At 35.5% G+C, this 12158-nt stretch overlaps 1 protein-coding gene across 2 annotated transcripts; it reads left to right on the top strand.

The window, feature by feature from the left end:
- The first annotated feature begins 2316 nt into the window (after positions 1 to 2316).
- LOC18435999 (RNA-binding (RRM/RBD/RNP motifs) family protein) lies at positions 2317 to 8775 on the top strand. Of its 2 annotated transcripts, XM_088873553.1 has the most exons (4): positions 2317 to 2465; positions 3800 to 3956; positions 7932 to 8000; positions 8284 to 8775. In XM_088873553.1, exons 2-4 carry the CDS (start codon positions 3914 to 3916, stop codon positions 8517 to 8519), a joined length of 348 nt encoding a protein of 115 aa, XP_088729679.1. In that variant the 5' UTR covers positions 2317 to 2465; positions 3800 to 3913; the 3' UTR covers positions 8520 to 8775. The 2 variants fall into 2 exon arrangements, with proteins under 2 accessions (XP_088729679.1, XP_006846093.1); XM_006846030.4 differs by lacking the exon at positions 3800 to 3956.
- The last annotated feature ends 3383 nt before the right edge of the window (positions 8776 to 12158 follow it).

The following is a 12158-nucleotide window of genomic DNA, read 5'->3' as shown; positions in this document are numbered from 1 at the left end:
TATTTTTTAAAACATTATCTAGACCGTCTATTTTTTGAGATTTTCAAGTGTTTATAGATCTACTCGATTTGAACTATTTTTGGAGTTTAAAATTTTATAAATTGGAGATGACAATAGATTCTCAAACTATCCCAAGAATTTTTTACACCACGATAAACATTTGAGGTGCGCCTTAATTTGATTTTTTAAGGTTACAACTTTATACAAACCACACCCTCTGTCATTTATTCAACATATTTTGTTTAAAAACACAAATCTCATGTGACCTCCCAAACAGTTGTCACGATACATTTGTGTGAACAAATAAGCAAGCACGATTCAATCTGCACCTCTAGTGGCCTACAATGGTGGCACAACTCTGCTTGACAAGCAATGGTGGAACTTTGCTAGAGCTATACAATTCCAAGATCGAATTGACTACAATGGCTGGGTGGATCCTGATTTATTGGAATCTAGGTAGGGCCTTGAATATATACTAGACAGTTCTAAGATCGAATCGACTCCACTCGAACTTAACTTTAGTTTGATAGACGTTAATGAAAATTTGGTGTTTATCTGTTGATCCGGATTTGGACTCCCCAGCCAAATCCTGGAGTTCAAGTTGATCATCACTAGGGCCCAAACCCGTACATTTACAGGGGGGGTGTGGATTATTGAGGAGGAGTCTCCTACCATGGTAGTAATAGAACTCAAGGAGTAATATTGTAGTACCCAGTACCTTGACCACTTATGCCTTGAGTCTAACTTCGACTCTAATAAAGCTAGATCATTAATTTCTCCAAATCAACATCAAATTAAACATATATTTGGCTCACTATAGCATTATGAGGAAGAGTTTTCGACCATGGTAGCAATAGAATCCAAAAATTAATGTTGTAGTAACTAGTAACCTGACCACCTATGCCTTGAGTTCATTCTTACATATCTAACTTTCAATTCTAATAAAGTTAGATTATTGATTTCTCCAAATTAACATCAAATTAAACATATATTTGACCAGCTGTACCACAATGAGCAAGCTTACTTCATAATTTCTCCCAACCAAGGATAATGAAAAGTACATACTAATTCATATGGCTACAAAAAATCCCTAAACACAAGTATCTACATCGTACCAATCGCTCAACAGATGGCGATGGAGAGAGCATAAACGCACAAGAACATGATACTACACCAAGTTGGCAGTTTTACTCTTCCTTTCCATCACCATCCATCCATTGAACCGATACGCATGATATCATGATTATTATTGATTGTTTCAATTTCATGGATCTTAATAAACTTCCCCAAAGGTAATACTGGCAAGGGCAGTATGATCATTTTCTTAAAAAAATTAGGCCGCATTTGGTTCAGCGAACAACCATATAAACATTGATATTGTTTTGGAGGACACTATACCTGAGTTAAATAAATATTGCTTTCAAAAGATATTATGCTCCTACAAGAGTATGCTATCCATTTACTCCCTTGGGGAAAACAAGATGGATTAATTTTAGGTCCTAAGAATTTAGGCATGTAACCTCTTAAAGCCCATATATTGGCCTTGATAAAAAAAAACTTTCGTAATTGCATCCACCATGTACAGTCGAGAAAAATAATGTCTCAAGATTGAATAGAGATCATCCAATTTTTGAAAGGTGAGATCTAAGTGTTAAAAAACATTTGTAGAGGAAGTAAATTTATACCATGCAGGAGCATGTACATAATATTTTCATAGTATACTTTATCTTGAGTATGTAACAAGTTGCACTTGATATACTTAATTTATACTATTTTAGAAGTGTATTTTTTTTTCTTACAATACAAGGGGGCCACCTTATACAAATCTCCCCAATGAGTTTGTATAAAATTACTACCTTATATAAGGCACAGTAGGAAAGAGTGTTTTGAAATTGAAACACCTTCAAATTGATCAACTTGACGTTGGCCCCAAAATTACATCCTCTGCTAAATTTAAGTGGCGGCAAGGTTTAAAAAAATATATCCATGACTTGGATTGCACCACCAGGATTTTGATCCAGTTCAACGGCTAGGTGGATAAAAAATCTGAATCGGAAGTAAAAAAATTTAAAGGAAATTCAGAAGGACGGGTTTGTACCAGTTTTTTAATAAAAGCTGCCTATTCATTACGGGAAACCGGCCGGTTCATGGGGAAACGGACCGATTCCCGATATTTTACGAGATCCAAAACAGTCGCCTAATTCTCAATGCGGATTGGCCGATTCCGATCCGGATCACGAGTTTTTTAACCCTAAAGGAGTTCCCGAACCTCAACCTGTGTATACTATATATACCTACTTCGCTTGAGTGTCTTGCGTGACCTTAAGACTGCAGAAGATTCTCCCGAGTGTTGGCTTCAATGGCGTTCACCTCTAATGGGCTTCGTCGCAGTTTCGGATTGTCATCTCACTTGACTCAAATTAGGGCAAACTCAACGCTCTCCACCACCAAGCTCTTCGTTAGTGGTATTTCCCTCTACAGTGCATTTCAAATCCATAACCTAGGGTTTCTTTCCTCTCTTTAATTTTTGAATTAGGATTCATGGTAATCGGTTTGAACCTCTACTATATCCTAATGTGATTCTTTCGATTCTGGTTGTACCATTTATGAATGACATTTCTTGTTTTTTTTTTATGCTTGAATTACCTTTGTTGTTGATTATTGTTTTTCTTGCGTTTTTTAACTTGTGAAATAGGCTTTCTATTTTATAATATTTTTCTGTATTTTCCCTTTTTTTCTTTTTCATTGACTTTGGTTCGGAATTATTTACTTTTGTACTGGTGTAGAGTGCTTTAGTCACTCAAGAAGTTTAACTTTCTCGGGAGGATTCACTTTGATAGGGAGGGACTGGGGGAGAACACTTGTGGCAGCCTGAAAGTATCATATGATAACTGCAAACAAGTTGGGAATTCTATCATTAGTTGTATGATAAAACAATTTTCTTATCGTTATGATGAGTATAGCAGTTGGGAGTTGGTTGATTAAATAATGTTCTGTTGGATCTTCTTGTGTATTTGATTTTTTTTTTTTTCCGTTTAAAAAAGAATCTGAGACGACCAACATGAAAATAAAGAACCTATGATATATTACTAATCATATGTAAAGAATTACAAAAAGAACCATCATTTGCACAATGAAAAGATGCAACCATGGAGTCACAATGTTTGTAAGGATGACACGAACATTTCTTTATGCTTATGCTTACGTTAGATTTTTTTGCTAGCTGCTATCAATACATTGTCTCCAACCATAGGCAACTTCCGCATTTTGGTCTGGTGCCATCCATTTCTGCTTTCTTTGTTGCAACATCTTAGCAATGCATTAAAATAACTGCCACATGTTATTTCTATTTATTAGAACTTTTTTTATTTGATTACTATGATAGTAAAATGCTGTATTGAAATGCCTAATTGAATGATGCATTAATGTTTTCCCTTTGCTTTACTACCCAAAAAGGAAGAAAAAATAAAACTGTGTGAAACCTGGGCTGAATGCATGTCCTGGTCTGGGATTATTATGTCTATTGTGACAACCATCTAATACTGTCTTATGAGGGTTTAAAATGTGAGATACGATAATGATCTCTTGATATTGCTGTTCTCCAATTAGTTTTCATGCAATCTACAATTGTCTCCAGGAGGGATAACTATCAGTTATCGTTTTGTAAGGGATAAGATATGAAAGAAATTTCTTGAAATCGTTATTCTACAAACTGTTTTCTTGTATGTTACTAGGCCTTGTCACTTCTCTATCAGCAGTGATGGGACTATTTTTAAACTCTGGTTCCGATTTTTGACAGGTATGTGCTGCTCTGGAAATGCCATTATGTAGTCCTTTTGTGCTATATATAATGTAGAGCCTTTTGCTGTTAATCAGCAATGTTGAATTCGATAGGACTGTTAAGAGGTGAAATATGTCAAGCTTCTACCATATAATCTCTTGGACCAGCCTACTGGGTAATATTAATTTTCTTAGATAAGAATCAAAAGATAACAGCTTGGCCCACTTGACTAGTTGATATACATATTCAGCTGTTGTTAGCAATAATTGTAATTAAGGCAAATGATTTTGAACTATTCATATTTTGAGCGTTAGCCTTGTTCTTTCATTCTTGAGTGTTGAGCAACTGTGAATTTCTAGGTGGATGCTCTACAAATGGCACACTATTAGCATTGTTGATGATTTGATGTGTTGTCTGATGAACAGTCACTTGTTCCTTGATTAATGATGTGGCAGTCATAAATTAGTTAAGGTAATCTTATACAAAGAACAATAACTGAATTAAACATAATTTAAGCGTAGATACATTACATGTAACTCCCTTTCAAATAGAAAGAGCCAGTCTTAAAATTAGTGACGACTATCATGGAATGAACAAGTTCCAGTGAATTGTCAGATGTGAGATAGATTTGTATTTGTGTATGTGTGGAGAGTATACCACTGTGATGTGCTCTCCCACTGTAATGTGCTTTACTCACGTACTGCAGTTGTATGCCTAATGGCCCAAATTGAACCTCACCCACCTTTAGGTGACAAATTTGGGCTCAATCAAACATTTATGGACTATTATGGGCCCAAATTACCAAAAAAAGTAGGTTTTACACTATTGCGGTGCAACCTCGAAATATGTTTTCATCTCTCGGGATGATTTTCAAATACTCATAACGCATTTGTTCTGAGTCAAAAGATGCAAAAATTTGGGCATGAGCAAGGTCTCGACGACCCAGTCATCAATTGGATGGCAAAAACTAATTTTTTATTTTTATTTTTTACAAATCTTATTCACATGAAATTTGGAGTGCCTATGCATCTTACAAGGGTGCACCCAATGAATACAAAAAACATAGAAAGAATAGTTCAAATAAGAAATTGGCCAAAATATCATTGAACGTTTCAAGGATAATTTGGTTTAGGGGTTTGGTCAAATTTTTTTTTTTTTAAAAGAATAAAAAAATAATAATTATGGCCGTTGCTCAGATTCGATCTGCGCCGTTGGGCTATAAAATGAAGTGCGCAAGTGCATGTGAACACGCGTGCGTGCGTATGTCTGTTTTTTTTTTTTTTTGAAGGTGGGGGGGGGGGGGGGGGGGGGGGGGGGGGGGGGGGGGGGGGGGGGGGGGGGGGGGGGGGGGTTGATTGATCCACACCCCTCAAAAAACCCATAGGTAACTTTTAGAGGAGGGTGGGAGCCATGCCTTTTACAGAAAATAATATTGCTTTTTTCTTGACATTGTCATTTTCAAGGGTACTTTTGTTATGTGAAATGATATAGCTGATAGTTTATTGAAATACAAAAGTTGATTTTGTTATTTCTAGGACGTTCTTGAAGTTTTCACCACAAGACAAGCTTTATTCTAATAAAGTACCTTGAGTTTCATTCCAGATTTGTGATTAGTTTTGGTAAAATTATCAACTACACCCTTTCAAATGTTTAAAAGTACTTTCCAAAAGGTAGTGCTTAGAAAAAAGCAATGGTATTTTCATAAGAAGAATGGTTTTTGAAATTCACTTATGAATTTTTTGTGGGTTGTGGAATGTGGACCATATTCAACACCTATACATACCAAACCCTCTTAGCTTTTGTTTTGAGTGTTCTAGGTCCTATTGATGTGATATTCTTGTCGTCCTTATACCATAGGTGTTCCTAAACTTTCCATGAATTGGTCTTTGTTGGTCAAATAGCTGATGGAACTTATGGTATACACAATGTTCAAGAAAGCACAGGTGCCCGCCCAGGAACAGGGTGCCTTCACACATATTGAACCCTCTCCTACCCCATCCCCCCCCCCCCCCCCCCCCCCCTTGCCCCCCCGAAAAACCAAATGACAAAGGAGTTCTTAGGGCAGGGTTTTATGCCTTGGGGAGTTTTTGGGGCAATTTAAGAGCCTTAATGCTTGGTGAAATAGATGAAAACATAATATTACATTCACACCCATAATATATTTGTAGAAGCAAGTCTCAAAGAGATTGCAAGACATCAAAATGCTTGAAATCCCAAATGTCAATGTAGGAAACTAGAAGTCGTGACTAGAAACAATGCACAAAGGCAAAAACAAAAAACAAATACACCAAGTCATCAACCAAACAACTCTATGGCTTCTATCCACGAACTATTGCCTTTGTTGTGGCAAAAAATCGAAAAAATAAAAACTTTATCAATTTTCTCGATTCTCGTGACACTTCATCCCTTACATGTTCTGGTGATTTTATGTCAACTCTTACTGAAGAGGTTTAACGAAGGATTGTGGAGTAGGAGCCTAAGATGTAAGCAGAGAGTTACAATAAAGAATTTGTGAGAGCCAGTCCGGGTTTTACCTGGTAGCTCATGCTACTGCTGCTAGGGGTCAGATCTCCTTAATTGTACCATAACAGAGGCATGTGCAGGTCATGAGCTCATGGATGGATGTTCTGGGTAACTTGCACAAGGGAGCTGGGACTAGATGTGATTGATGTAACCTTATGATAAACCAAGTGAAGGAAGAAAAATGAAATTATTGGAGGATGTTAATTCATTATTGTTGACAAATTGACCACTTCTCGAATCATCAAATCTCACATATTAAACTGCCAGGGAATATAAAGGAAAAACTAGTTCTAACTCCTAGTAAATGTATAGTATAATGACCTGTTGATTCAGAGTCCAATTGGTCTGGCTGCTTGTTCATGGTTGAAGGATATTAAATGATTCCAGTTGACTAAATATGCTTTTTGAATAATCAAATATCCCAGATTAAACAGGCAGGAATATAAAAGGAAAGTTAGTTACAAGTAAACATATAGTATGATAACCCATTGAGTAAGAATCCAATTGGTCTGGCTGCTTGTTCATGGTTGGTGATGACCCATCAAGTTCAAAAGGATTCTGAGCAAAGTCATTTTTGGTTTGTTAACCACCATCTCATTAAGAACTACAGTGGGGTTCTGGTTTGTGATGGTAAGGTTCTTATGGTCTTATACTACCAAATTTACTGTAGATTGGTTTTTATTCTTTAAACCTCTTTAAGATTTAGGCAACTATGACTGATTGAAACAAAAATTAAGAGATATAAGCAGTTACAGTAGAATTGTTTTCCTCCCAGTTGATTTTACACCAGTTTATTCTGGTAGATACACTTTAGTGTAAATGAGAACTTGAACATGGCAAGCTGGTCACTATTTCTGAGGTCCGTGTGCCTCCTGAAGGACCCGCCTACTTTGGACGTGTGAGGAACTTCTGTATGGCTTGTGAACTGCACTTTTTACATAATTTGAAGAACCTCCAACGTTCAGGACCAAGTAGGTCCCATCCGTTGTCGGGGTATTCATTACGATGTTTGGTTGCTGACCTACCTCACGTTTTTCTATTTTCTTGTTATGCATGCAATTTTCTTTCCGAGATGTTTATTTCTTTAATTAAATGAGTGGATCAGTGGTTTCTCAACAATAACAACAACATCATCATCATCATCAAAGCCTTTTCCCAACTAATTGGGGTTGGCTACACGAATCGTGGTCCGCCATTCTGCACTATTAAGGGCCATAATCTCAATTCCTCACATCTTTTTTCACTACTTCCAACCATGTCCTTTTGGGCTTGTCCTATGCTCTTTTTGAGCCTTTCATTTGAACTAACTCGCACCTCTTATCAGGCGCTGTACGGGGTTTGCACCACATATGGCCAACCAACCTAAGTCTACTCTCTTTCGTTTTGTTACCTAACGGCAACAACAAACCAAAAAAGACATCTGGCCATGTTTATTTCTTTGTTTAAATGAGTGGATTAGTGGTTCTCAACCAGGGAAAAAAAAAACAAGTGGATCATTACTTCTACCTAGTTAATGAAAGTTTGCATATTTTCTACGAAGCAATATGGTTCCTCAACCTCCCAACTTGGTTCACCAAAGCTCTTTTTAATACACTACTAATGAGTTCTTATCCTTTATATGATGCAGGCCTTTCACGATTAACCACAAGCGAGAAGTTGAGCGAGGCTTTTTCTCCCTTTGGCCGACTTGTCGAAGGTAAACAAACAAGTGAAAGCTTTGCTCCTTTGATAGATGGGCGCTAGTCCAGTTCCTTGACCTGTAAAAAGTCTCTTCTATTCTTTTCTTACTTTTTAATTTCTTTTCTTTCATTCATTGCGACTAATCTTTCCTATGAACTCTGCTTTTCTGTTTATTTGACTTGGCTGCATCTTCTATGGAACTTAAAATTTATGTGATACTCTGTTGACAAGTGTAACTTAAAGCTGACTTGCTTTTGTTAACTATCAAACATACCTCATATATATTTTGCCCTTTCCAGCAACTGTTGTGACTGATAGGGCTTCTGGAAGGTCCAAGGGATTTGGTTTTGTGAGATATGCAACAGAAGACGAGGCAAACAAAGCCCGTGAAGGGATGAATGCTAAGTTCTTGGATGGTTGGGTCATATTTGTTGATCCTGCAAGGCTTCGAGAGCCGAAGCCTCCACCCCAGCAAGAACCAGAGCAATCTGACGTGGGATTTAGAACTAACAAAACGATTGGCTGGTGTGGATGATAGATGGCTTAAAAAAGTGTGATGATTAAAAACAAAAGAGTGATTTTGCAGTTCTAAGAACCAATCAACACCACCTCCTTCAAAAAAAAAATGAAAAAGAAGAGAGAACAGGTGATTTTAAAGTTAAATATGTGACGTGTATGCTTTTTGACTTGGCCTTTGATGCTAGTTCTTAGAAAATGAATCATGGTTTGTATATGGATATGAAGTTAGGGGCGTACTTGAAATATATTATGGGGAAATAGATTACTTGAAATATATTATGGGGAAATAGATTACTAAGAAATATGAAATTTACATTGTTTTGGTATATGTGCATTTATTAGTAAGCAAATAAAAATAGATTATATAATATTTTTTCAAATATCGTGAAATCTATTAGACGCAGGGAGGGCTTGGATATCATATGTTCTATGTTTGTCCTTATCCTTAAGATACAATTTATATTTTATTTAAATTATATTGATTACTAAAAAGATTTTTTAAGATTAGGGTTTAGATACAGATAAATAAAATTATTTACACATTGGCTTCTTTCAATATCTCAATCTAATTTTTAAAATACTTTATCATTTTATAATAAATTTGTTTTAAAGTATGTCACCATTTACTATTTAAATTACAAATTAATGATATTTAATGTGGCGACTAAAATAGGTCACTAATGATCAATATTAATTTACACTATTAAGTTATTATTTTTTGAGGCATGACAAGTATGGTATAGTTTCTCTATAGATATGTATTTCAATATTAAATAGGAATTTTTACAAAGAGACTATTTATCTTTTGGCTTTGGACGGTAAATTGGATAGTTTAAGGTGAGTCGTGAATTTTTTTTTTTTAATTTTGTATTTATTCAATGACACTAGTACAATCACCCATTTTGAAATTTAAAGGACAAGAATGATTATGTGTACACCATTCTATATTAAATTGTTGCAAGTAAAAGTAATGTATTTTCCAGATTATATTTACATATCATCCAAACAAACAATGTATTTTTCAAGTTGTATCTACATATTATCCAAATAATGTATTTTTCAGGTTGTATCTACATATTATCCAAATAGTAACAATTAATTTGTAAATACTATCCAAATAAACAATGTCTTTCCCAGGTTGTATCTACGTACTATCTAAACAGTAACATTGTATCTACGTGCTATCTAAACAGTAACAATCAAGTTGCATTTACATCTGTAATATATAGGCAATATATTTTCAGACAATCAAGCGCCCTTTTACTTTTTTGTTTTTTTTGTCCTTTTTTAGTTTCAGAAATGAAGTAACCAACAGAGAGGGAGTATGGACTCCTCTTTTGACAAGAATATCGACATATTTATTTGCCTCTATATATCATTAATTCAAATGTTGGACGGTTGCCTTTGAGAAAATATCCTAAATTTAATGAAAAATATTCATTAATCTCCAAAGAATGTGGGTCTTTCTCTTAATCCAAGCAATGACATTTGCCAAGTCTTATTCGATAATTTTGCTCCCTTTCAAAGTGCATAGCAATTTCAAACATTTTAATAAATCTCGTGCTTTCGCTTCATTTGCTATTGTGATACCATAAAGACTCGAGTAAGGAAATATAACGTAACCCAAGTTATTTCTGATGAGACTACCATTGCCAGCTGGCCCTGGATTGTCAAGTGAACTTCCATCAAAATTAAGTTGAAAGAATTCATTGGTGGTGGTATCCAAACAACCTCACTACGAGTATTGGCGGTAACATCCATAATTGCAACTATCAAGGGATTGCTAATGATAAGATTTTTAGGGATAAAGCCATTATCTTTATGTGTAAGGAACAAATCAACTGCAACTGGCAAAATATTTGATTTTAATGTAGACAGATTTGTACTTATATTATCAAAGACTTCTATTGTTTTCTTTCTATACTCTCCAAAGAAGGCTAATCCACATAGATCTCCAAAGAATAGTTCCCATCTTTGAAATATCGGGTGTGATCCATTGGTCAAGAAGAGCTTGATATTTTGGAGCAAAGGTAATGACATATTGAGGCACTGCCAAGCCCAATCCTAAAGATGTGTAACAAAAAGGTATGAGAAGAAAAGATGATGCAAAATTTCATCATTGTCTTTGCATAGGATACATTTATTGGGGATAATAAACCCCATCTTTATCAACTTGTCAACAGTTGCTAATTTATCTTGGCACATGATCTATAAGAATAACTGCACTTTAAGAGGCACATGCAATAATATTGAATAAACCAGCATCCAACTCTCTCTAACGATAAGAAAATAATAGATTGTAGGTTAACTTAACTGAAAAAATCTCTCGAAGGGGTAAGACCCCAAATAAAGCTATCATTCATATTTGGAGTCAAATATGTGTCATTCAATAATTTCAACAATGTTTGATACTCCTTAATGAATCTATTTGTGCCTCTCTTGTACCTGCACTAAACAATATTAGTGTAAACATCCCCACTAGCCTCCTTGACCGATGCTAGCGGGTTTAAAGCTTTTGAGAAAACCTTAGGGAAAAGGTATCTCAACGGGTTATCTCCAACCCATTTGTTAAACCAAAAGAGAGTGGATTCTCCATTCCCCACTATTTTTTGGAATTGTCGTAGATATACAGATATCTCATAGTCAATACCTTTCCAAACATAAGACAAACTTGTCTTGTTTCTTGGACTTTTAATGAGGCAAAAGTTCAAATCCATTCCATATTTATCTCTCAGAACAAGTACTCAGATAGACTTAGGTTGTGTATGGATCCTCCGTCACCATTTTACTAAAAGTATTGATTTTATATGTTTCAGTCTCCTAACACCCAATCCTCCCTCTTTCATTGGTCTACAAACTTTTTTCCAACTCACCAAATGAAATCTTTTCCTTATGTCATCTCCCCATAAGAAATTTCTCATAATTCTCTCTAGTTGCTTTTCAACTTCTTTTAGCATATTAAATAAGGACATAAAATATACTGGGATGTTGGACAAAGTGGATTTAATCAACTTATATCTTCCCTCCAAAGAAAGAGTTTTAGCTTTCCAAATGTCCAGTTTCTTATCAAATCTCTCCACCTCACAAAGTGTGAACAATTTTCAATATATGTAATTTTGGGTTTTATGGTAGATCTGGTTGTTAATCAACTAGACAATATATGCTCTCAGCCTTGGAGCCCCGTGAACATGGTTTTCATGGATTGTCATGTGACATGGTCTTCGTGCTATGAAAGCATGCATTTCATGAAAAGGGAAGTAGAATGTATCTTAAAAATCATCTAGAAGAGAGTGTTCTACTATTGGAAAAATTTCTAATTTGATAATCTCGACCTCAAAATATAAGGATTGGTCTAGGGCAAGGATCTTAAACTTTCTCTTAACCCGTCTCAAGTATGCGTAAATGAGATGGATTGTGTTAGTTAGATAGCTAATATAAAACTTTGCCAAAACTTATCATAAATCTTTAATCTACGTTATCTATTTGTGCTAAGGTGTTCCTCATAACCAACACGTTGTACTGGAACATGGGTATAGTGAAAAATGAATAAGGGTTAGCTAAGGCATTCCCTATAAGTGACACATTGCAGTGCCACCTGGTTGTAGTGAAAATAGGCGAGGGTTCATGCAACATTCTAGACAAGTGTGTGCAAAGA

Source organism: Amborella trichopoda, chromosome 8, assembly GCF_054954075.1.
Source record: "Amborella trichopoda isolate Santa Cruz 75 chromosome 8, AtrichopodaSantaCruz75HAP2 v2.0, whole genome shotgun sequence".
In the NCBI taxonomy this organism is placed as follows: Eukaryota; Viridiplantae; Streptophyta; class Magnoliopsida; order Amborellales; family Amborellaceae; genus Amborella; species Amborella trichopoda.
Note: the sequence above shows the minus strand (reverse complement) of the source record. Positions and strands in the feature narration are given on the sequence as shown.